The sequence below is a fragment of the Cygnus olor genome, chromosome 17 (assembly GCF_009769625.2).
Source record: "Cygnus olor isolate bCygOlo1 chromosome 17, bCygOlo1.pri.v2, whole genome shotgun sequence".
Classification (NCBI taxonomy): domain Eukaryota; kingdom Metazoa; phylum Chordata; class Aves; order Anseriformes; family Anatidae; genus Cygnus; species Cygnus olor.
The window spans coordinates 8,070,423-8,097,421 of NC_049185.1; the positions used below are offsets into that span (position 1 = coordinate 8,070,423).

Sequence of the window (26,999 nt, forward strand, 5' to 3'; positions counted from 1 at the left end):
TCGCTCCGGGGAAGATCAGAAGACCACACTGGAGGTGAAGGCCTGGGTCTCTGAGCTAAGGGCAGTACATAAACAAATCCCACTGCTGGGAAGAATAAAAGAGATGAATTCATACTGAATTGCAAAAAAAAAAAGTGTTTTTCTTGGCAAGCCAGGGCTCTGACAGCCCTTTTTAGTCCACTGCAATCAGCGTTACGTATGTCTCACACGCTAAGCTGCATAACCAAGCGGGTCTATTTCAGAGTAACAGATACCTGAGCCCTTTCACAGGCATTCATAAGTGGATCTACTCCTTCCTAAAGCTTCCTGAGAAGCCAGTTACTAAAGACAGAAAGCCACAAAATTATACACTCAGTATTTCTAACTAGCTCTTCACCCTAGAAGACCTTTGGAGGGTTTATAATTAAGAAAAAGCTTAGGCTAGAAAATTGGCCCACTGAGTTTGCTATCGAGATCCTTCCCTAGGTTTGAACTGCAGAAACACCCTCATTCTTCACACCTAGTCCCCAAACATGAGGGATGACTAATACCAGCTTTAGATCATCCCCAGCAAGTGCTGGAGCTTTCTGCAAGGCTCTCAGTAGCTTGAATTATTGGCGGGTGCTCAGCACCTCTAAGCGAGCTCTTGGAAACTGAACCTGGCATCCACCCTGGGCACCTGATGTGTAAAAATTACATGGCACGATGCAGAAATACTAGCGTGGATATAGCGACTCCACTTACGCCTTCCATTTGAACCAGTTCACTGTGCTTTGGGTCAGCACTGGGCTAACGTGGCAATCCTGGCTCCAAATTCAGTCAAGTCTCTGTACAGTGTTTTGCAACTTAAGACTGGTCCCTCAAATCTTGCTAGCAAGACTGAGCAGCAATGAACTCCTCCCTTCCTCTTTTAGATTAAAAAAATCCCTTGTATTTTCCTGTATGATAATAAAATAATCATAATACCCCCTACTTCTGTATATACCTAGCATTTTATGATGGAAGTAAAAAATTATTATCTCCATGTTACAGATAAGCAGCCAGACAAAGGATGGCTAAGTGATTTAGCCCAGCTGCCCAACAATCTAGTGGATGAACTTGGTAGCATAAATCATTTAACCTCAACAACTCCACTAATTAGCACTGTTAACAGGAATGCAGCCTAACTTCCCCTCCTGAACTGTGTTAGTTTTTGAGAAGTAAGAAAAAGGGCTCAAAATTAAATGTGTGCAATATCTGGAAACAGGAAGAAAAAAAGCAAACACCTCAGATACTCCCATCTGCTAGAGATCAAGACTCTATTCAACTCAGAGATAAAATTATCACATAGAAGTTATTTCCTTATGGAGTGCTACCAGGTGAAAGCCAGTATCTTCTAGTGAAAAGATCCTATCGTGTTTAGAGTTTTACTTTAACATATGTAGTTTAGCATTGGAAGCAGCTAATTTCTGAGGTAGCTAGAAGGAAAGATGAACTTTTATTGACTAAATCCTTATTTCATCAGAACAAGCTATTGTTAATACTGAGCAGGAATTAACTGCTGGTGCGGCCTCACCTCAAGTTGTGTGTGCAGTTTTGGCACCACAATATAAAAAGGCCATAAAACTATTAGAAAGCATCCAAATGAGGGGTATGAAAATGGTGAAGGGTCTGGAGGGCAAGACGTATGAGGAGCAGCTGAGGTCCCTTGGTTTGCTCAGCCCAGAGCAGAGCAGGCCGAGGGGAGGCCTCATGGCGGCCTGCAGCTCCCTCACGAGGGGAGCGGAGGGGCAGGCGCTGAGCTCTGCTCTCTGGGGACAGCAACAGGACCCCAGGGAACGGCATGGAGCTGGGACAGGAGAGTGTCAGGCTGGGTGTTAGGGAAAGGTTCTGCACCCAGAGGTGGTTGAGCACTGGGACAGGCTCCCCAGGGACATGGTCACGGCCTCGAGAGTGCCGGAATTCAAGGAGCGTTTGGACACCACCCTCAGACACAGGGTCTGGGTTTTGGGTGGTCCTGTGTGGAGCCAGGAGGTGGACTCATTGATCCTTGTGGGGCTGTTCCAACTCAGGATATCCTATGGTTCTATAGACTAAGGGCTCTCAATTGTGTAGCTGTATTAACAGCCTTTGTTCCATACAAGGACTAATAAATATTCTCACACTATGCTGTTTTAGCAGATACATCTCAGTAGGTCCTTAAACTACAGGAAATATCTGATCAATGCAAGTCACAGGGGCTGCTGAATAAGTACAAAACAGTCCCAGTTTTCCACATTCTGCAAATGAGTACAGCTGAAGCTGTAGAAATTCCTGTCATTACCAATGCAAGTTAAAGACAGTCCGCCAAAATAAATAAATAACCCTTCAATGATAGCACACAAGGAAACCTCTCAAATGATCAGAAATCCTATTTTGAGTCCCATTAATGGTGCACAGCATACATCTTGCAAAAGCTTGCACATTTTATTTGCCTGAATCTATTAAAATAGAAGGAACACATTTATTCTAGCAAGACGCATCAGAACACAGAAATGGAGATAAGAGAAAATGGATAACCAGGATTTATGTAAATACTTAAGTGACACAGGAGCACACCAGATCGAGAAATCTCTGGGATTTCGGCTCTCAACTACCTGAATCCTTATGGTCGTGGTAGTTTCTTGTAAGGATGTATGTGCTTACAAGTTGTGAGTGGTAGAGAGTAACGTGTTTTTTTTTCAAAGCTGGCTCTTTCCAATCGAACTTGCACAAATCTTTAAGAGTTTCCACTTTAGCACCCTCCTAATCCAGCCCTCACCTGTGGGATGTCCCTCGGGGACACCCAGCAGCTGCTGTTCCAAGCTCTTTGGGACCAAAAACTGAGCATGCATGAATGCTTCCCTTGCAGCTGTAGGCAGGGAGAACAAAAATGCAATCCTCGAGGAACTACATCACTGCTATTTCGTTACATATCTCACATAGTTGTTTCTGTACTTTTATTTTTTCCATTTTGCAATTGAAATAACTTTTTATAAACCCTATTCTTTCCTATGCTCTCAGTTTCAATAAACAGTTACGAGCCATTTGTCAAAATCGCATACAACTTATTAAGCAACTCTTCTGCCTTTGGCTTTGCCTTAGGCTTACACCTATTTGAGGTGACCCAAGGTTGTCAGACAACATTTCAGTTCCTACTACAGAACAAAAATAAACCACACAACCTACTGTTTTTTTGTTTGTTTGTTTTTGTTTTTTCCCCTTCTTCTCTGGGACAATGTAGACTCTTTATTACATCTGCTATTACGTGTCCATAACAATGTTCTCTAATAAGCAGCCCTAGGGTCAAAGGTGTCCCTTGATCAATTTACTAGAGGTCCCTGGTGCTGCTGCTGTGGGTAGAGTGTCGGGGGGGTAAGGGGAAGAGTTTGAATCCCTTTATTCCTTTGCTTCACTGGAAGCTAAGAAAAAAAAATGCCACAAAGACATTTTTCTGCTCCCTCTGCTCTTGACGAGTCAGGTAAACTGGGAGGGAATATCTAGCGGCAAAGGACTAAGAGTAAGAGACCAGTGTCTGTACACGCACAGAAAAACATACCGTCTATTTACCAAACTACTCATTGCATGAGGATGATTCAGAGCAAGGCTAAGGGAATTGTGAAGATGTCGTAACAAAACACCTGCAAAGCTATTTTACATGAGGACAAATAAAAGATACTCTGGACGTGGGTGCTGTGTGGTGTTCTTTAAACAAGGATTTAACCGTTCAGTACAGTGTTATGGACAAAGCACTCTGATAAGCACTAACACCAATTCAGAGATGCTCTAACCAGTTCGGCCATCACATTAACCTACTCCTAGCTCGTCAGTAAAGCTCTGACTGATTATCTAGTTTTGCTCAACAGATCAGTATCTACCACTAAGTAATGACTGTACCGAGAAAAGCAGGCTTGGCACTAGCCCACTTGTTATAGAAATCGCATCTTGTTTGCGCTCGGACAGCAGGGAAGGAGTTAATCCCATTGGCCAAAGTGGTTGAGTACCAGTCTTACTCACGCCTGACTGCATGACTTTTGTTTCAAATGTTGTGATTTACTCGCAACTCTACGTGCGGGTTTTAGTCACAGGCTCACGCTGCCGTTAATGGGAACGGCCCTGCTAAGCCCTGCAGCTCCGCAGGCCTCCAGCTATTACAAGACGACTCTCGGGATTGTCTCTGCTTATTTGCTGCGCACCAATTCCCATCACTTCTGATTAAACATGGTAATTCCTGCAAACACGGAATGAGCAGCCCCTTTAAAAGATTCCCCTCCAGAAGAAAGAGTAGCCTTTGCAAATGACCTATAATGGGTCTAAATAAAGACTGAGCTGTTCCTTACTCATGCATAACTTCATTGCTTCTGTTCCCTCCACACCCTGCCCAGTTGGCATAATTTGCAGAAGGGTTTTGGCACGGACAATTGTAACACCCACATGCTGCCTGAACTCAAAAGCTTGATCCTACAGTCCTTTTCTTTCCGAACGATAGCTAAATAAGACTTTTATTTTGATAACAGAGGCCGTCTGCACTGTAGGTTTCAACCCATGGAGCCTGAACTCCAGCCACATTCCCAGATTAGGACAGCTAGAGTCTAGAGCATCTTACCCCACACAATGGCAAGAGAAGAGAAGGCTTAAAACCTGACAAAGCTCCAGTCTTTACATTTCCTATGGCTGGAACAAAGCTCCATCTGAATGAGCAGACTCCACCCTAAAAACCCAGAAGTTACCATGGGTTTAATTTAGCGCACACCTTGTTGGTGTCCAAAACCAACACAAGAACAAGAGATGAGCGTGGGCCACCAAAAAGTCACAACATGCTTCACAGAGCATGTGTTCCCCACTCCTGTGACATACCATGGAACAATTTTCATCTGTCTTTCCCTTTAAGCACAGACAGCACCGCCACCGACGATGATACGACAGTGACAAAGGAGGGCTGAAATTCAGACCCAAATTGTTATTCCCCTCAGCTAGGCAGTTATGCATAAGAAACACTGCTTGTAAACACTTCTTTGTCAAACACTCAATTACGAGCTGCTTTATGAACAAAATGAGCCAGTCACAAGGAAAGCAAGAGATGAAAATAGGGAAGCAATGTAAAATGGCATGCAGCCATCCCGCCACGTCCCCCAGTAACGGTGTGGGTCATACTGCTCACCGGAGAGTGGGGACATGTGCTGAGGAAATACTGAATTCAGCTTTTAAGAATGGGGTTCAGGTTTTGTGGATACAGACTTTGTTCTTTCCTGTACAGATTATTTCCTATGCAGTAAGCAAAGAATAACTTTGTTTTTATATTATTGGTTTTGGCAGCATGCACCTGGAAGAAAAATAACACGTACAAATGAGGAGCAAGTTAAAAAATCTCAATTCAGGCAACACTTGTAATGTGGCTGTGTTCCTTTGAATCATCCTCATTTACCTTTACACACTGAAGTTGCTCCATATCAGCTGAAAACTAACTAGAAAATACTTTTCTCCCCCTAACTAAAACTGCAGATGTACTCCACAGCAGACCTACCTGACCAGCTGAACCATCTCCATCTTCCACATTAAACGACTGAGAGACTAACTCCAAAATGATACCTATGACTGACACTACAGCCAATAAACGTCATGTTAAATTATAAAATATTGCCCTACAGCCAGTCAAAAGTTTTAAGAACCAGCAGAAAGACAACTTTATGAGATCCAGCACCACCTTCCAAGAGCCTGCAATATTACAGCATTGGAAGGCTATTCATCAGCACGCTGTTATTCTAGCTGTGCTGGACAGCATCCACGACTTGATCCATTACTTTGTCCCTGGATTCTTTTAGCAATATTATTCCAGTGGCTAAGATTTCCCTGGAAAAGGTTTTTCAGTTGTTCTTACTATTCTGTGACAATGAGTCAAGAAGTGCCGTAAGAGGAAACAGTGCAAAATAAAACCTATTACTACTCCTCAGCTTTAACTCGCACTGGATTTGCAGCAGCTGAAAGAAGAATACAGTCTGTGCACCTTCCCCTAGTGCCTACATCAAAGCCTTTAACCAGGCAAAAGTGAAATGTGGAAGGAAAGGTGAAGCTGAAAGATTTGTTTTTAAATTAAATAACCTGTATGTATTTACATAATTGACTTTAAACACTAAGTTCCAAAATCCAGCAGCTACCCAAGTAATATTTTGCTTTGTAACCTGAACAGCTCCAACTGCAAAGAAACAAAACTGAGAGGAAGTTACAAGAAAGAGGGGGAAAAAAAAAAAAGCGATTGCATATAGTGATAATAAAAGTTTATGTCTAATTCTTAAATTTAAAAGTTGAAATTCTCCTTGCTAGGAGCTTTTTATTCTTTTTTGAAATAAATTAACTTCAAGGTTCGACTTCAGAAGAAATTGAGAATAAATTTACAATGCTAATTCCTGAAAAAACCTACATGCAGACATGGCATATTTCAATTCTTGAATTAACAAAATACCTACATACCTGCTTCTTAGGACTTCCTCAACCAGTAACCTTGGAAGAGTTTTAAATCTACCACAAACCTCTGCTGGCTTTATTTAATTCATCTTTTTAGACAAAATAGTGGAGAAAATACTGTGGGTTTTATATACTGGCTTTGCCAAATAAACAGTGCAATGGCAGTCACCTGAACAGCTACCACTAACCTGCTTAAATGACTAAAGGAAAAAAAAGTGCTTATTTTACCTAAGAGATGTCTTCAAACCAAAGACATGCTTACTCAAGCTGCGCATATTCTCAGCAGCTCTTGTAAACCACCCATCAGACAGAAGTATGAAAATCAGCTCCCTTAAGAATCCACACGGCAAAGAGAGGCTGAGGGATGTGGTAACACTGCCCGAGGCTGCAGTCTGAGGCAGGAGCAACTGCGAGGTGGAAAACAGCGTCATCTTTGATACGCTTCCACAAGGAAAGCCAAGCGAGCTGGACCAGCGCCATGAAATGACTTCAGGCGAAGCCCAACAATTGCCAAAGCAGTTCTGCTGCGGCTCTTGATGCACTGCTGCCAGCCACCTTTTGCAGAAATGGAGATCCATGGACAACAGTACGCAAGGACAAGTTCTGCACATTCAAAGTAACAGTATCACATTAAAAAGAAATTTAATTCTGCCTCCACCATAAGTAATATTGGGGTATCATTTCCCTCTTTGTTCCTTAGGTTTAGACTGGAGCAGGACAGGTTGTAAGCATGTTAGAGGAAAAATACATCTACCTGCCTCGTCTATGCTTGGTTCTCACTCACGAAAATATCTGAGAGCCTCCCAAAAAAATCACAGGATGACCGTAAGTCAAGAAACCATACCCTACCTGCTCCCATTCAGAAACATGCATTTTACTGCAGACCTGTGGTGCAAGCCCTAGAACAGAGGCTACAATTAAATAACAGATGCCAAACTCTTCAGCGAGCACAAAGCGAGGCAGCCAGTGGTTACATCAAGATTGAATAACTCTTCAGACATTTCTTGTCCAAACCAGAAAAACAACATGAAAAGAAGCCACGGTTGCTTCAGCTGCATCTAGGTCCTCGCCTGTTCTGCAGCAACTACCTCAGGCCCAGGAAAAGGCCCCTGCCCAGCTTACGGGACACCTGCACTGTGCCCTACCCCACCATCACAAAGATATACAAGGAAAACCTCCAGCCTCCATCCAAGGCTCAGAATTTCTTCAAACAGCACACACACCAGCACTAGCCAGAGAAAGAGCTCCACTCAGACAGCCCCGTTTCTGCACTCCTTTCAGTTTGCTCACACCACGAGATAGACCAGCAGTGCTCCCAGAGCAGCCCCTCTCTTCTCCCATAGCAAACACACAAATAAAACCTCCCAAAAAAATGAGAAGAGGGAAGAAGGTTAAAGAAAGAGGACATTGTGCATTGTGTCAGCCAATTAAATTCAGAGAAAAAGATACAAGTGGTTATAGCTTCCTGTAAATTACTTCATGTAATTAAATCCCCTTCTCTAAATTACAAACCATTTAGCTCTTCTTTTATAACAACGTAACCAATGACCAACAACAACCTTTTTTATAGTCTGATGCCACATAAGTTGTTAGTGATGAAATTTCCCTTTTATTTCCTCCTTTCAAAAGGAGCCACTGTAATGCTATTCACTCACAGCTACTTAGAGAATATCAGTGAGAAAAGAGGATTGCTTTATTTTCCCTTATTCTGAGACTGAGGCTGTATTTAAACAAGCGTGGCCTATCTGAGGTCCTCATCAGTCCTCTAGCTGTAGACAGAGAAGTTAAAGGTGACCTGCAAGGGTTTCAAAGCAGAGTTACAACCACTTTTATGTTTCACATACCTACAACATAACTTTCTTCCACTGTAGCATCGTGCTTCACCATTTTCCTATCACTTGAATTTTCTGTCCTTTGGCTCTGAAAGCACTGGGAATATCAGGTCAGGTCTTCCCTGTAGGGCTGGGATGAGCCCTGGGAGCTGAGAAGTGCTCTGAGCAGCTCCCTCCAGCCCGCGGAGCCCGGTAGATGCCCGTGCACGTACTGTACTGCTGAGCTCCGTCAGGCCACGCATCACCACGGCTGCAGTTATCGACCTCCTCAGATGGGGAACTGATACGCAGATGGCAGGCACCCTGAGACGCTGCGGTTTGGCTCCGCTAGAGGTGGCGTGAGGAGCCCTAACAGAGCGGCAGCGCTGGCAGCATCCAGCGTGTTAATCACTGTGCTCTCCAGACCAGCTCCAACACATGTGAAAAGCGCCAGCGGCCATCTGGAGGCCTGAACACATTGCTGCCGCCCAAACGCTGTTCAGTGGTAGAGGTGAATGGGAACAGGCAGGGGAATTTTGGAGAAGAGCATGAGCAGGGACAAACAACACAGAAGCCGGGGCACAACCTGCTGCCGAGCACACTTGCAGGCACTGAGCCTTGCTAGGAGGACTTGCAGAGCCCTGTGGGAGCAGAGACAAAGTGGGCACGTGGAAAAATGGGGTGGTTAAAGGAGGGCCAGCTGCAAACAGGGCACCTGCTGGCCCAGACAAATGAACAAGTAGTTCGTTGTATCATTGTAAGCAGCAGAAAGTCATGTTCCCCTCACCGTAATACTTGCAGCAGCCCAAACTTGCTTCAACATCACTGTTCAGAAAGCAGTAACTGTAGCGTAATAAAATCCAGCATATGCTTCTGCTTCGTACTTTGGTTTTGTTCTAAAAACCAGCTGGATTCCACCTCCCCCACCCCCAGTTCTAATAAACATTGTCTCCACAATTTATGTTTCATTACCAGAACTGCATAGGGTTTTGAAATATATTTTCCAGCTTAAGCACAGGCCTCCCCCTGCTGTAGTTCCCAGGGGGTTTATGGCACTATTTTGCACTACTCACCCTGAAGCACAGTGCGTTAGAGATCTTTTAAGGAAGCCGTGCTACATCTCAAAGAATGGGGACAATCCAGTGATGAATGAAGTTACCTGTGCCACAGCTGTAACACCAAACTAAAACACCTATGGTTCGTACAGCACTTTGAAGGACCACCGAGCAAACAAAGCACACCACAAAGTTCTCCTCTTGCAAAGTGGGCTCTGCAGTGACTTGAAGAATCTCTGCAAATTCTTGGATGAATTTAGTAAAAACAACAGCACTCCTTTGTAATAGCAGGGTTTCGTTTGGGATATAAACACCCAGTATTTATTTACAAAGGATTTTTCCTCCTCCTGCCGCTGCTGTGCTATGCCCACTGCTTCCCTTGTACTTTGATGCAGAAAACAGAATACCAAGTGCCTAACCAGGACTTAAAGCAGATTTTTAAATTAGTTCCTGACAGTGCAAACAGATTGCTATTGATTGAAATGAGGCTGATTTTAGGCCTTGGATTAGCAAACCTAATGACTAAATACTGTATTGCCCATTTCAGTGCTTTGCACCGTTACTCCCCAGTGGTTTCCCAGGCAGCTGTGAAGTCTCCACGCCTGCAGATTAGCGCAGGAGAGCAGGGGAAGGCCATCTGTGCCTGCCCCGTGTGCAGCCGTGCTCAGACGGAAACAAGGAACTCCCCCGACCCCCCGGGGCAGGCCCCAGGCACTACAGCCTTGCGAGGAGCTTTGAAGCCAGCCGGGCTGCTCGCACGTTGGAGGCCAGCACGCTGCTGGAAGCACCGCGATGAACTGGAGCACCGCACCGTGCTGGACCGGGTCAACCGACCCCACGCGGATAGCGTGCGCCAGCCCAACTCTCCTAGCAATCGTGAATGCTTACTTAAAACTCATTGGTACAGAGCTGTTATGTCCAAATTGTACATTCTTGTACTTACAGAGGTAGAAATGGATCCTGTTTTGAAGCAATACATGAGGCAACGTTTTCATGATTAAAAGAAAATGGACATTTTTGTTCCCCCTTTTGCTTCCTCGTTTAGTTTCAAAGACCATTTAAGTAACAATATCTGCTAACAGAAATGGTAACTTCAATTAGAAACAAAAAGAAACTGCCTTGTATAATTTCAGCACTCAAAAGCAGTGAAATGCAAACACCAGAAAAGCACAAACCAAACCAATCCCCAAAACCCACATTAAAGGCACCTTTTTTTTTTTTTTTTCAGCTGTATAGAACTCACTCGCTTTTAATAGCCTGAGATATTTAAAGTAACAATAAGACACTATTATATTCAGACCCTAGTAGGTGCAATTCAGCTTCCAAGTGCTACAGGGAGACACGGAAGGCCAGGAGTATCCACAGCCCTCCCCTGGCCTACAAAGACTCCAGGGGTTTGCTTCTGGACTCATTCTCCTACATGGCTGCTGATCCTCGGCTGAAAAACGCATGTTTCAGTCTCTGATCTCCCACGTCACTAAGCAAAAACTGCCTCCAGCCCACCAGTGGCTTCAAAAACACATCCAAGTTTCAGAATTGCCATTTATCATTATCTTTAAAAAAACACAGATAAAAATCAAACAGCTACGTGTTCCTATTGCCCACCCGTCAGCATGAGCAGCGTGATGCTGAAGGAATTAAGCCGGGTAAGGTACTCCATTAGCCAAACATGTTTCTCGACTGTTTCTCTCCATCTTGGTAAGAGTCCCACAGCCTGTCAGTACCACCACACAAAATGGAGCCACAGGCATGTAACTGGTTTGAAGGCAAGCTATTGATTTTCACCTGGACATCAACAGAAATGGTACGCGTCCTGGATGGAAAATGATTTAGCATGTATCACCTTCAGCTCAGCTCAGAGGTAACCCAGAGCGGTGGTGTGCTGGAGCTGTATATTCACCAATGAATGCTGGATAACAAGCTGAAGAGCACCACGAAGAAATCACATGAATAGGTAATCAAACATGTTAACGTAATTTAGTAGTTCCAGTCCAGCAAGAGCCCCAGCAACAACATATATTAATCATCAGTAACGCTCAGCAGCCTGACAAAGGCTGGGAGTGAATGAGACACAGGAATTAGCTCTGCTTTCCCATCCCCTAGGAAGCTCTACTGAAGTCACAGAGATGTCACACCTCCAGAGCAACATGACAGCATTAGCTGTCTTGCCCTTTCCTCCCATGCTCCAAACCCAGCACGCTATTTATGAGCACTGAATACGTGCTACAGCACCCTGTTCTCATCTGCTTCTTTGAGACTCTTCCTCATCTTGGGTGACCTAAACAGTGGGTGAGAAAAGGAAGGAGGAGGTGTAAGACAGTCATCTTCATGACATATGACTATTTGCAGAACAGAGTGTTATTAAACCACATTTAACATCTAAACACATTCAATGCGCTATGAGGCTCCTGAGCTGACTAACCACAGAGCTGAGGTTAAGCTAATTTGAAGCATCAGCAATTCCTTCCATTAGCACCAACTCTTCAGAAGGAGGCCAGTCCACTTCTAGCCAACATACAAGGCAGCAGCGGGTCCTGAAGCCCAGGGGGAAAAAGGAGGTCACCCTACAGGCAGGGTGACACCAGTCTGTTCAGCAGCATCAGCAACTCCAAAAGGTAACTCAAAACCGAAGAGAGCAAAGAGCTCGGCTAAATGAAAGGCAGATGTAAAGCTCAAAGGAGGACTTTGAGAACTACAAGAATGATGCAGACAGCACAAGGAAGCACAGCTGGAACTGCGAGGTCCCCATCTCCCAGCCCTTACCTCATCCACAGGAATTATCCACCCAACCACAGAGGAACCCCTCGGAAAGGCAGCGGGCTTCTCTCCCCTGCAGCTGCAGCAGGGTTCCCTTCCACAGCCAACTGGGTTGCACTCGGACGTGGCTTTTAAGAAAAGCAATGACCGACAAATGTTCCCGGGGTGGAGGCAACGCACGCCTTCAAATAGGGCAGTGCTACTGTAGGCATCCGGCCATACTAAAATGTCACTTCTTCAAACGCTTGCTTGTTTCTTGACACACACCTGATGACTGCGAGTGGTTTTGGTGCTTCCAACCCGAGAGCAGCAGTTTCAAGTCAGCACCTTTTCCAGCACACACGTATGGAGAACAGACCCAGATCCTGACATTTCTTTGGCCAAAGGACCCACAACTACTCAAAATGCACTTTGCTCCCCCCCCCCCGGCTTGGCTACAGCAGGGAATAAATGCGTTTGAAGGATTTTTATGCATGGTTGCAGTAACAGGCTGGGGAGAGCAGATTAAATCCCACAATCCCCTCCCCACACCCCGAGGTACACGAGAACCTTGGGAGCAAGTTCAGGACCAAATAGGAAACTGGATGTTTTGTCGAAAGGAGTGAAGCATTAATCTAATTTTCTAAAGAAAGCAGACAACCTGGCACTCAAAGTAGCTTACCACTTCGCACCTCTGTACAAGGATTAGCAGAATGCCATAATTATAATGCCCGATTTGATTTATTAGAGGAGGCTGCTCAGGAAAGATGAGAATTCAGTAGCATTGTGAAGAGAAGGGATGAGAGTATAAGGAAAGCTGCAAATTGATCAGTAATTTCTAAGCAACGTCTCAATATAATTAACGTTAATTACAGTTAGCTTTCCAAATTAAGTATAAACCTATGTTTAATAACCCTGAGATGCAAAAATTTCCCCAAATTCCAGGAAACTTAATATTACAGCCAATTTGTCTAGACAGTTTGGCAGGAAACGCCAGAATTCTAGGTGTGAAGTTTGTGGTTATTAAAAAAAAAATATTTAGGTTGCTTATATCATTTGCATAATTAGGTTGAACTAAGAATAGCTTTGTTTATCTACCTTGGATTTTGTTGCTTTCATCAACCTTACAGGCCTGAAAACTTGTATGGCTTTCACAACTATATCAGCCAGGATAATACAAGGTATATTTCAAAAGCTCTCTTTTCAATAAAAGATGAATTTTAAGCGTGACTTGTTTGAAAAGGTGCAGTATATTAATGAGCAAATCATCACAGATTTTATTTTATACTCTTTGTGCAAGCTCCTCGTCCTTTTTGGAGTTTGTTACTTATACCATCGGGGGGGGTGGGGGTGGGGGGGAAGATTAAACAACAGAGGAAAGAAAGGTGAATACAGGGTTTCATGAATGTGGCAACAAATACCCTATCTAATCACCAATGGCAGCCAAATACTAGCCAGAAGCAACACATAGCAATGTTCTCAATTTTCAGAGCAGAAATATAATGAATCCAAATGCTTGGTAAACTGAGGCTGCAGAATATAATTACAGAAACTGGAATTTGGCCTGTGTACCCAACCCCGCTGTCTCAAGGGTTTGTAGAGAAGTGTCAGGAAATCCCTACTGGCCAAAACTACTGAAATTTAGTTTTATATCTCATGTAAAAAATGTCAGTATTAACAGCCCTTTCCTCCCATGCAGCAGGCTGAGGAACCAGCTCACCCTGGCTCCAGGAAGACCTTGACCTCGCATACCCACAACAAATACCTGAAGTGCACCGAACTTCTTGCAGTTTAAGTTTGGACTGGAAGGAACAACTCTCTAACCCTTAGAAAAACAGTATTTACTGAAGCCAAGCTTTCATGTCACAGAAATTTTGAAGGCAATTGAGGGCTAATGACCTCCTGTGGAGCTCCGTGTTTCCACACCCGCACTGTACTGCTCAGCTGCATCAACACGAGCATTTGTAGGGTTACTCCATGAACCAGCACTGCAAAGTGAGCCAGCCTCATGTATACTTTGCAAGGGTTGTTGGATTGATGTTTGGGCTTTTTCAGGTAAATAAAAACAACTGACACAACAACTGCTTCACAAAGGCAGAAGTCAGAGGAACTAATGAAGCACAGTGTCACAATCCTAGCACCTAGGAACACCATAAAGCAATATTGCTTCTAAATATTTCCTATCAGAGCCAGGGCCTTCTGGTGAAATAAATGCTTACCATTTGTGGATTCTGATGTCAAGAGAGGGTCCCAGTTACTCAAACTTTCACTGAAACTGAAGTATGCATCTATTTACCCATAATAGAAAGATATTTTAATTTGCACAGACTGTGTATTTGTGCACAAACACATTACACCTGAAAGCAGAGGGGGGAACTGAAACCCAATCACTTGACTACTAGCAGAAGCAAACAAGAAATTTGATATGCTTTAGCTCTATATACACTGACATCTTTTCTAAAAACAAAACATTTGGTATCACTTTGGGGAGCTAAAAGGAAAATAAACACAGCAAATATTTTACTAGAAGTGCGCAGTTACATTATTTGCTACCTAAATGTTTACAAGCAGAAAAGTAGAAAGAATTGTGCGCAAGTTATTTGTAGTGATTAATTCCCATTATTTTTCTTTAAATCAAAACAAATAAAACAGGACTCTTTCTAAGTTGTTAATGATAACAATCAGCCACTAAAAGAGCGGGGCCGTGAGCTGACCCATAGAACTTCTAATGTAAAACATGATGAGCCCTTTTGAATGAATATCCTAGAATTTAATCACAAATGATTGCGTATGGTGGAGAAATTACACAGGAGGCCACATTAAATGACCTTATTGATCATTTCAAGTCCAAAAATATTGGAAGTCTTTGAAACAACACTTCCAAAAAATGGTGAATTCAATCTCCTGTTGAAGACAGAGACACAGAGAAACGATTTCACAAAGCAGAAGGTGCACTTGGGTTAAACAGCTTTTTTCTGCACCACAAAGAATTCACGACAGTTTTTCATTGCAGTATACTTTTCAGCTTGGAACAAACGCTGGAGGGTCAAGTACACTGATCTTCCCACTGGCTGCCATTTGGCACCACGTTAATGGACAACTGGAAAAGTGTTCATAGATACAAGCTGCTGTGCCAGGTGGATTTTCAGCTGATGAATGAGCACTGAATTACCAACAAACCTCCATGCTGAGCAGCAATAAGTGATAAACAGGCTGCCAACCATCGTGCCTCTCCTTTGTCACCTCCCTGACTCTGCACACACTGTGGTTAAGATGGGAGTCTCTACAATCGTCCCCTCCAGCACCACAACTCTTAATGAATTCATGCTCTATCACATTTTAGAAGGGCACAGACAAAAGACTCCCCAAAGCACAACTTACACCAAACTGACTTCCAACTTCTGCGATACTCGAATATTCCCTCCTTCCCAATACACTGCTTTGGGGGCACACGAACTTAATTCATGAGATGGACACATTCACGCTCGCAACTTCCAGGAGCACATTGACAAGCAGGTTTTCCCCAAAGAAGGCTGCGATCTGCCTAGGAGCCACAAACCTATAGTGTGAATTACTGCACTTTCTCAAAGTTGCACGATACAAGGGAGGTCTGCTCCTTCCTTCCCACATCACACAGCACACCTGGGTTACCAGTGGTACCAGAGAAGCCATCTACATTAACAACCCCAGCCTATGAGCAGGACAACATTTCAATGGCCACTGCCACGACGCAGTCACTTTAGATGAGAAATGATTCCCCTACCTGTTTGGTTAGCTTCAAGGGGAGTTTCTTCTTCACCCGTTCTTTGCCTCTTTCTGCCTCTCTCTCAGAGCTCCCAGCGTCATTATTATGGCCATTTTCACTCGGCTCAGCAGACACACAGTTTTCAGATTCTCTAGGTTTCTTTCCTGGATGCCTCTCCCATTTCTCCTTCCGCTCCTGAGGCTTTAGTGACATGTCCTTCTGCAAAGAAGAAAGAAAATAGTACGTCCTTTAAATTTGTTAAGACTTCTTTTAAGCATTAAGCAATATAAATATTAAATAAAAACACAAACAAGACAGCATGTTCTTTCCAGAGATGACTTAAGATGAATAATTAGGCACACACGACGCAAACAGTAATTTTAGATTAGATTAGGATGAACACTCTGCAGGCTATGTGTTTGATTAATTTCAGAGATGCTGGAACTGGTTATGAAAATGAGTTTGCTTCAGATTAATTCAGGAACCATATGTCAATAGCACCTAAACAAATCAGCATCCCGAAGAACAGCATTTAACTCCGTTCATCTGAAAGAGAGATGGTTTTTATTTTGTTTTGTTTCTGATCTCAGAAAGTAGCATATCAGACCCCCCTTGGGCCTGACAGTCTCTAGTTCACAGCGTGTTCATATGGAGAAACACACTTTTAAAGCCTAACACGCATTCAGTAAGCAAGCCAAGATCAATGCCATCTACACACATAACACAGGTTGAATACTTCTAAGTGTTAAGTGTCTGCCCTGAATCAGAGCTATAACACACAATCTGAACGCAAGTTAAAAGCTGGTCTGTCATGTCACGGTGATTAACACGAGGAAGTGAGATCAGAGAAGGGAATTACTATCGCTGTCCCTGGCATCTCTGAGAACTAACTGTAAGCCGAACTCTCGGTGACAACTTATTGACCTCTCCCCCTAAACACATGGTACAGAAAAAGAGCTTAAGAAACAATATACTAAATCACTAAGACATGAGTTCATTACAGCTAGTTAAGATTTTCACTATGTCTTTTATTAACTGCTGAAGGGTCAAAATTAAGCCTTCTGGAATGCTTTGCAGACTCTATACCAATTAATTTTTTACGCAAGGTAACTGCATCAGATTAGGAAATACCTTCAAAAGCACTGCTGACCATGCCAAAACATGTCAGCTTCAGCCCGAGAAATGTTTCCAAATGTCTCGCCCCCCTTCTGACTGAATTATATCATTAGCATTGGTATCCTACACGAACAGAGCACACAGCACAACCCGCTCATATTAACAAACACACCTTTGCTACTGCTAAAGAGCTCACAGAAATCATTAGCGCTCTAGCCTCTCAAAATCTAAAGCCCAACAAAAAAAGAAAATTGGGAATTGGGATGAAATGCCCTGCTGATTGCTCTAGATTACTTCCTCCCCCCCTCGTTTAATTAGTGAATTGACTGCCTTAGCATGCAACATGCTGATTGCACTCCAAATCACTCACTGCTTCAAGTTGCCCTTCCTTGGGAAGCAAGATGATGCACTGACACTTTTAGGGTGGCAGAGACATTGGAACTTGAGTCACAGTGATAAACTATACAGAGTTGGTTTCCTATTCCAACCCAGGCCAAAAGACAATTAATTATCCAGCAGCCAGACAATCCCTACAGACCTCAGGCAGGGGTCCTCTGAGAGGCTGACAAGCAACTCTTAAAGCACACATACACACAGCAAGTTGGAAACAACAACAGAAACAAAACAGAGAGATACCACTTCCCACCCCCAAATTAAATTAAGTAGCACTGTCTCAGAGGCACAGAACAACAGAATACAGCTCAGCTTGCCAAATCCGTAACTAGTGAAAGAGCAAAAAAAAAAAAAAAAAAAAAAATTTTCTGGCATTATTCACTGTGAATGATGAAATGAAGAATACCAATTAGCATGTAGTTGCTCGCTTTAGTTTTTAGTCTTAAGATAACACTCCACAGCAGCAGTCTGAGATGCCACTAAAAGAAGGTCACACCGTCCTATTTGCTGAGAAGCTGCTGAGATAGAAATCAAAATGCTAAGATTTAGTAACTAATCAGAAACTAGCGCAATGGAAATGACATCTGCTAACTGATACTCAGCAAAACATTAGAAACAGAAGTCACCAAAAACGTGCACTTCTTCATAAAGCCAGCTGCAGCTGCAACGTGACGGCAGACGCAGGGAAGATGCTGCATGGAGCGGCACGGGCCCCGGTGAGGGAGAAAGGAGGCAGTGCTAAGGCAGTGTCCCCACCTGAAAGCACCAGAAACTGAGGCAGTCCTGGCCCACCTGTCATGTTCACTTTCAAAGCTGCTCTCAAAGGCAGTAAACGGCAGTTTGGGTTTTAATTCCAGCTGGCTTCACATGAGGATTGAACTCCTCTGCATGCCTCAGGGAGTTCTCCCTCAGTACCACCCACAGCACGTTCACTGCAGGTTTTGTCAGACTCACTTTCCCTCAGAACTAGTCAAGAAAGCTGCATTTTTCCCCTTACTGAAACATACAAAATTCCATACCTCGAAATTTGGCTTTTTATCCCCATTTTGTTTTGAGATTTAAGGTTGCCTCATCACTGAGCTACTAGCAAAATTAATTCAGGGAGTACACTCCTAACTGGATCGACGCCAAGGAAATAACGCATTCACTTGCAATACCACTTGCATTCAAGAATCTCGAGCGCTTTCCAAGCAGCCATGAATTAAGACCCAGGCTCTGGTAGCCAAGGCTGCTGCTTGCCTACGGGATGAAGGCAGAGAGAGGCATCCTCAGCTCTGCAGCACGTCTGGGGCCGCCGTGGGGAAGAAGCCAAGTTTCTCAGCCCTGTGACAAGGAAGATTATTCTATGGTCCCACTCCTCCTCACTCCAGCAGAGGATGCCGCTGACAGGGCTTCACTTTTTCTGGGAATGCAGGATGCTGAACTCAGCTGCTACTTACTGACCGAGGGCAACAGCAGGGCTGGTTTCTTTGCAGTGAAACACAGGCCTCTTTGCAGCCTCAGGCTGAGAGCAGGAGGGGGCTAATGGGGGCTCTGTTCTTGCCTCCTTTGTTTCCTTGTTTTATTTACTCTAGTAAAACAACCCTCCAGCAATTGCTCTTTTACTAAAGTTTACGACCTCCGAGTTGGGGACCTCATTTAGCACAAGAGCTTACTATTTTTGGATGTGCTTGTGCATAGGCAATTTCTGGAAAATTTAAACGCATAAAGAATATACAGAACACTGCTGTGGTGAACATTTACTGGTGCACGTTGACTTCAATCCAGCAAGTCCAGCCCGCAGGTGAGTCTGGCCTTGTGGCAAACCGCTCCCCTGGAGCCCTCCCCTCAGATGCACAGACCTGCAGCTGGTTTTGCCCTTTGCACATCATATAAAACCTCGGGGATCCCCGGGGCTGTGCCTGAGGTCACAGCCCGAGGTCAGAAGGACTCCATCTCCAGCCGGGGGTTTCTGGCAGAGCTGGCCCCCTCAGCTTTCAGGACCCGTATCTCCCCTGCGGCAGGGAAGGCTGGTGGATGCAGGCCCACTCCCTGTTCTCAGCTCCAGGAAGGAGACTGCCAAGTCTCGTTCCAAAATACACAAAACCATTTCGCTCCTTACTACTCGCTGCTTCTAGGGCTGTCTCCTACCTGTCCTCACTTCAAAATCTCTCTCACACCTTCCAGGGCAGGCTACAGCCTCTCCATCTGCAGCCCCTCGTCTGTCTGAGCCCCAGACTGCGAGCAGATGGCTCCAACTGGCTGCCTGCGTACAGAGGAGGAAGGATCGGGCCTTTCCCCAGAGCCTCCTTCCTGGCAGTTACCACACGAAGCACGCAGACTCTATCACCCCATTTGTTTATTCGGATGTACAAATATCAAAGACCACGTCCAGCTGAAAATGTAACTGTGGTACCTCCTCCTACGCTGCCTGCGATACCTTGCACTTGTGTGGCCTTGCACCAAGAAAGGCCTCAGCATGGGCTGGCAACCCAAGCACGTTAACCAGATTCCATGACAGATTTTTACCACAATAAAATCTTGATAAATGCTTTTTCACTTCTATTTTGGCCCGGGCTAGTTACAGTTGTACAACTGCACCTCTGCTCGCAGTGGAGTGGGTGACATGCCTGACCAGACGGAAGGCTCCTTGCCCCAAGCCATTTCTGTCACCGGCACACAGCCGCCACCTCCAACAACACGCGAGGTGCGCAGCGCTCGCTTTATAAATAAAGCTATGAATAATGCGGGTGCACGTCCGTCGGCTTCGGAACGAGATTGTTCTTACCCCTCAAGTGCCACAGCAAGCGATTTCTGCGCAGTGGTCTCCATGTCACCTGTTTGATCAGGAAATAACCATCAGCCCTAGAGGACCCTGGCGCAAGCTCACACCCGCGGCTACCCGCTGGCTGCAGTTACCGCCGCGTGTTTGCTCAGCCCAGCTCAAGCTCTGCCTTAATCCTCTGAGTTTGCACAGCTATTTGAGATCTCAGAGAGCATGCAGGGGGAGGTTTGGGTTGTAAATACCTTTCAGAGAGAAGGAACACAAAGAACGTGAAAAAAAAAACGCAAAACCACACAGCTAGAAGAAAACCTCAAGTGTGCTGCTGCGGGGTGCAAAGGACAAAAATAACATCTACCATTAGTAAAATAACAACCCTCAGCCCTCAAGCATCACTTAGAAATGCAGCCCTGGTGTGAAACCAAGTCTGTTACAATCCCCTGTCTCCAAGGTCCATTGGACACTGCAAGGCTCACACAGGCAGCCAAGGACTGGTTACACTGCTCTGTTGCCAGGCTGCCTCTGCTGACTTTAAAAGATTATATGGGCTGTTTTCCCAGAAGGGAAACAGCCTCCAACTCTCTCTACAGCTACCTCACAGGCTGTTCATTCCAGCACTTATTCCTTAAGTTGGGGAGCATGAAATATCCCGCTGAACGTCAAACAGGAGAAGGATCCATGCAAAGGAAATACAAGAAAAGTGCTGTTGCTAAAGGTGCCCCCGCTTGTCCCTGCTTCTGCCTCCCGCTGCTCTCAGCAAAACTGCAATGGAAAAGCCCCCGAGGATCTGAGCACCATCTATCCTTATATTAACTTTAGCATGCAATTAGCAGTAGGGCTGTCAAACACATTTGTTTAACAGTTCAGGGAGAGATTGTGGCTCAGAGATCAACTGGAACAGATTTACTTTTAATTAGGGTTTTTGTTGGTGCCGGTTGGTTGTGTTGATTTTTTTTTTTAATATTCCTATTGACCTGGTACCCAGTTTATAGAACAGCACCACAGAAGCAAATGCTGCCTTAATAATCTTGTGCCTTCTACATAGAAAAAGTGCTTTACAGATACAGACAAGACCTCTACTAATAGAAATCTACTGTCCATTTTGTTGCATAGAGGTGACACAAGAGACAGTAATTTAAAAGGCAAGGTAATACTGGAGATGTACATGAGAAAGATTCAGGAACGAAGTGAACTTCAGAGAGAAACCACTCCAAGATCAGGATGTAGCACAAGAAAAGAGGAGTAACCAACAGGCGAATGAAATGAAGTGAACAAGAATAAAACAGGGAGATATATGGGATGGGAAAAATGGTAACTGTACCAGTAGATGGATAGCAGGTAGGACCACCAAGATGACTGAAACTGAGCTTAGTGTGCTGAAAAAGGCAGGAAATAGGTGGAGACTGAAAGAGCAGCAGGAGCAGGCGCAAATGGTGGGAGAAGAGGAGTCTGAGAGCTCTGCTTGGGCAGAGCTGGGGGTAAAAAGACTCTCTGGGGCAAAAAGACCCCGCTGAGGGGGGCAGAGGAGGCAGGCGCATGCCCACGGCTGCTGGCTGGAAGCGTGGCCGGGCAGCTGGGGCAGCAGGCTGCTGGCACCCCGGCCGTGAGGCTGCAGCTTTCCCGGAGAGGGAAGCTCTCACTTTTCCTGTAACATAATGCACGCTTGTTTGTTTTACTTTCCCACCCTCTCTTCTCTCCCACTGCGAGCTTCACTGAAAATGTAACTCAAGCCCCAAGCCTTTCAGCCAAAGCCACTGCAGCTTTTTTTTTTTTTTTTGAAAAGCAAAAACATGTCTAGGTTTGAAGTGACTCTCTTGCTTTGACCCTACATTCAAGCAACACAATCAATATCAATTAAAATGATTGCAAATGAAATCCTTGCTTGTTTAACCTTAGACTGCAATTCTTTCCTAACTGACACATTCCAGATGAGTTTGGGTCTTGCTTTTTAAAATGCATCACATTTGCTCTGACCCTGTCAAGTGTTTAGCTCAAGAATAAGATGACGTTTTGACAAGACAGCTTTGGAAATGTTAAGACATTTGAAGTTGCCACTGGTTTGCAGGTTTAGGATACATGATTTAACTTTAAAATAAAAGCGGATGAACCAATAAACTCGGTGTAATTGAAACAGTCAAATTTATTACCAGCAGCTGCATTCCTGTCACCTGTGAAGAGCTGAAGAGCAGTCTGCTGGCACTCTGCTAAATGACCACTTGTTATTGTCTCACAAGAATTAAGACCTTTGCTGCTAGACCTTGAAGACACTGTACCAAGTAAGGTACTGTGGACACTGTACCAAGTAAGGTACCGTGGACAAATGTTACTTCAAGCCAAAAATTACAGAAAGGAAGGTCAATGTCATTTTACTTCTAAATGCATTTCAAGCCACAACACTTTCACAAAGCTTTGTCTACTCTTTTTGCTTGCAGAAAACATTCTGGAACTGGTGTTTAACAGTAATTTATGGGAACAATAGAAGTAGAAAGGCACGCAGCAAATACCTCATCTTTAGTAAGAGGTCAAGGAAATCTGCATGAATGTGAACATATGGCTGTCCATGTTTTCAGTATAAACCTTTCTCCACCATCACCCACTGGGGAGATAGATAAACAAAATCTACTGTTTTAAGCCACACTCTGCAAGTTCACCAGGCAGCAAGCCTTCGCGTTCTTCCTTCTCCAATTTCCTCTTTGGAGCCTGCGGGTGCCTCACTGCAGAGAATTGCACACATCTTCCTCACTACCTGCTAACAGACATACTGTACAGCTATTAAAACTCCCACAGGTGCTTGCTGTCCATCACAAAGGAAATGATCCCATTTTAAGCCATCAGTATTTCCTCTAGTGATGGCAGTAAATGCCCGGCGAGTGCTCACAGAATTACTGTCAGCGGAAAGTGTGTCAGAGAGCAAGGGAGCTTAAATGATTGAAGGGAAGCTGGGGCACCATTTTCAGGTAGCTGAAATGAGGCATATTGCAAGCCCAGCCTCCCCAGCTTTCACAGCCTACAGGAGCGCTGAAAGGCACTGCTGTTCATGCTCTGCAAGGCCAACCCGCCCAGCTTCCGCAGCAGATAAAAGTATGTTTAGGCTGAAGCTGCTTTCAGCCAGGAGTGTGAGCTCAGCCAGCCCGGTTTACGCAGTGTATGAAGGATTTAGAAAAGAGCTTGTGCTTATCTGACAGCACCTACTTGAGCTGATTCCAGCGGCAACGCCGGGGAGAGCGTGCCTCCTGCAGACCGACCGCACGAGAAGCGCCGCTCCTGCAGCCCGCCGTCACCTCAGCGAGCATCCTCCAGAAGGGGAGGAATCGGGGTGGCAGCACGCGATCCAGGTCCAGCATTTTGGGGAAAATAGAGTATTGTACTCGGGTGCAAATACTCAGAAGCACTGCTGGGCCCACACTGCTGACAGGCAGCAGTCGCGAGCTTGTTTAAAGAGCACAATATAAACACTTAATCTGAATTAATTCCCCCTCTGCCCGGATTATTGAAACAGGCATTCCTATCGAATTCAAACCGCTCCCCCTGAGTGACGGAATTAGGGCTTGAGCAGCCGCTCCTTTCTGCAGCCAGATGTGGCTGGTTCATCGCTCATTTCCAGCCTCACCAGGAAGGTAGCACAACCCCAAGCCTCCAGCCGCACCAACTGGCCCCAAGCTGCCAAAGGAGAAGGCATCAGGGTCCTACCAGCCCAGACTGGTACAGCAGATGGATGTTTCAGCTGCACCAATTTTCAGCTAAACTTGTCAGAAAAAGCAGAAAGGCACTGTTGAGTTAGAGATACCTCCAGCCTATTTGTCCCCATGGACAAGAATACTTAGAAATACCAGCTCCCTAAAGTTAGGAACAAAACGAGACAACACAACTATTTCAAATTCTGCGGTGCAGGGGACATTGTGCTTCCCTGAGCTAAACCAGCCTGACCCTGGGCAGACGGATGGGGCACATGGCTCATTTACCACCGCCGCTGCCTAAATTGGTGTCCTCAATCTATACCCGTGTGTTTGAGGCTTTCATCTTCATAGTGCAAAGTATCTAGCAACTACGTAACGACTGCATCGGCTACCATGTGAATAGCTTGGGGCTTAGAAATGGTAGCTGGACCCCTAGGTAGCTTGGTCATGAATTCATGAATCTCAGGCCTGTTTTCCTCAGTAATTCACAGGGGGTTCCACTCACTAAAAAAATGCAAAGCTTTCATTTATTTTCTGGGATTCCTAACTCAGCCACACGTGTAGTCTCCACTTACTTTTAGTGCACACTTCTAAAACACAGCCATGAAAAATGTACTGCTCTTAAGGCAGCAGCACGTAAGGAATTAAATGCTCCAGACAAATCTCCCACGGGATGACAGCCTCAAACGCATCCACTCTGCAAGCAGCTGTGGACGTTCTGAGGTTCTGCCTCCACCCTGCGCTCTATTACCACCCCGAGGAAGCACACCGTTCCCAAGGACTCAGCAGAACAGAGGTATGGACGCTGGCTGGCTGCAGCCGAGCAGTTTGCAAGCGTAGCTTAAAGCGCAGGTTGACACAGTCTGCACAAAGGAGACGAACGCTCACAAATCCACTCCTGCCAGCTCTCCTGTAGGGGCGAGTCTCCAGAAGAAAAACCAGGCATATCCTGAATCCCTGGTGCTACATGATAAATTAATTCCTGTTCAAACACTATGACACTAGAGGCATTTTTACCAACTCTGCAGTTGCCCTCAGTGGTAGGCAACAATTTGCAGTTCAGCTGTCATGAGGTCTAGCATGTGTATTAAATAATTAGTCCTCTGGTAGTTTCTTTTGGCTGGGAAACAAATGAGAAGAAATATAAATGATCCAACAACAAGAAATATGTAGAAGCCAGCCACCTCTACAAACAGCTGCCCATAGTATATTACTTCAACCTAATGGGAAAACGCTGAGTGAGGTGACTTCTGGCACAAGAGAAATGCCTTGCTAAACGTCTAAATGTCACAGACACTAATAAAAAGTCCAGGACAGCGCATCTGCGCCTCTCTCGTCATCCTTGCTCTTCCTCAAACATGTCACTGGAGAAATGTATTTTGCAACAGAGGACTGCAGCTGTCAGTCTCGCCAGCAGCTATGTTCTCCTGCCTCGAGTGGCTTAGCACACCACGTGCTCGCGAGCAGCTAATCCATAACTGGTTTGCTAGAACAAACAATAAGCAACCAAATGTTTCCATATATCCTTAGGGCTTCGTAGAATCGCTCCAAACATTCTGGTATCAGTGTCAGGAACGAGGTATTCATTTATATCCTAGGCAATCGCTGAGAAAGGGGAAACACAGTATATAGCAGGCAATTTTGATGTATTCTGTGTTATAAAACATTTTTCAGACAGAGAGCTCAAAGGTCATTAATAGATTTTCATATGTTTACAGACAGCAGCAATTTCAAGCTCTGTAATTTTAAAACTGCATGTCAGTCTCTCAACTTCCAGCTGTTATTTCAACATTAGATAATGAACACGATGCAAAGGTTACACAATCACTTGAACCAGCTTATGCTGTAGATCCAGTCAGACAAATCATTATTAAATTCTAATTACACATATATTATTTTACAGCTCTTATTAGAACAGCAAGGAAAATCCTCTTTTTATAAAGAGATCAACAGTTTAGAAAAAGAGGCCAGAAAGGCTATTCTTTTAACGTGTCAGGGCTGCTCTTCTCAATCCCTCCATCCCCTAAACCCCTGATTTGTAACAGTCACAGGGACAAAGCTGCACCTGGTTACAGCAACCAGTGGTGCTCAGCCAGCCACCAGCCCGCAGCTTGCTCAAGTGCTTTACAGGCTCCGAACATACAGACACTGACGCCTACTTAAAATAACCATCTTTGATCAGAGGGGGGAAAAGGTGCTTAGTGGTTACCGTGTGTACTGGCTGAACATGCTCCTGTTTTTTCTTCAGACAGCTACTTTCAAACCAAAAAGGCACCCGCGAAAACTTCATTTTTCTCAAGGACCATGTTGTTATATGGCTGTACAATTGTCAGCTCTGTAATCCCCTGATTTGACCCTGTTATCACGCAGCCTAATGAACACCACCATCCAACTGCGGAGTGGTCTTCAGGAAATTCTGTAGGGTACTGACAGGCGTACCCCTTTACCAAAGGAGAAAACCAGCAAACTGCGGTTTGCTCTCACCTCTTTCCCTGCCCCCCTTTATTCCCAGGCGGCACAAAGTGTTACCCACTCTGGTTTATTCCGCCCAGAGCCAGCTATCAGTCACACAGCACGCAACTTCAATGGGAATCGAAGAATCGCATCCCCAAGACTCAGCTTTGAAGCAGGACAGACCAACAACGTCCCTTTGTGCGAGCGGGGTCTCCCGCGGTGACAGCAGCGCTGCCCTGGCATAGCGATGCCTCTCTAATCCCCAGCGCACCCTTAGCAAGCAATGAATTTCACACTGGGAAATTCCTTGCTTTGACATTAAATAATTGCAGCTAGGATTTTCAAAGGATAAGAGATAGGAGTCCAATCCCATCACATTTCAATAGGAAGCCCCTAAGGTTTATTTTATTTTGAAAAAGGAAACCCAGATTTCATTCTCATTTCCATCCCGTTTTCCTCTGGGAAGTGAATGTGGAAGAAAGAAACAGAGGGCAAGAGCAATGCTAATGGCAGGGCAGGCTTACAGACTGACAAACGGCAGCGCCAGCTCCTGGGTACCTCAGCTGGCAGCACATGATACAAGAAGGAGCAGACAAATCAGCGTATTCATTCATCCGTGCTTCTGCCAGAGCTGAGGAGTAGTACTTCTGCTGCGTTAGTCTCACTTGCCAAGGAAGAAGTTCCCGAGCAAACACTCCACCAGGAGGTAGACAATTAAAGCTCAAGAGGGAGCAAAAGCAGCAAGCTGTGGAGAGGAGAGCACCTGCAGAAGGGAATTGCGCTCCACTTGTCCGAGTGCTTAACGTAAAGCCT

The 26,999-nt window shown here is 44.9% G+C and overlaps 1 protein-coding gene across 40 annotated transcripts in view; it reads right to left on the reverse strand.

The window, feature by feature from the left end:
• Nucleotides 1–26,999, reverse strand: part of FBRSL1 (fibrosin like 1) — a 517,648-nt gene that overhangs the window by 364,091 nt on the left and 126,558 nt on the right. For all 40 annotated transcript variants that reach the window (XM_040577040.1, XM_040577020.1, XM_040577041.1 and 37 more), the window contains exon 2: nucleotides 15,804–16,004. In XM_040577040.1, coding sequence (XP_040432974.1) covers nucleotides 15,804–16,004 — 201 coding nt within the window. The remainder of the gene's footprint in view (nucleotides 1–15,803; nucleotides 16,005–26,999) is intronic.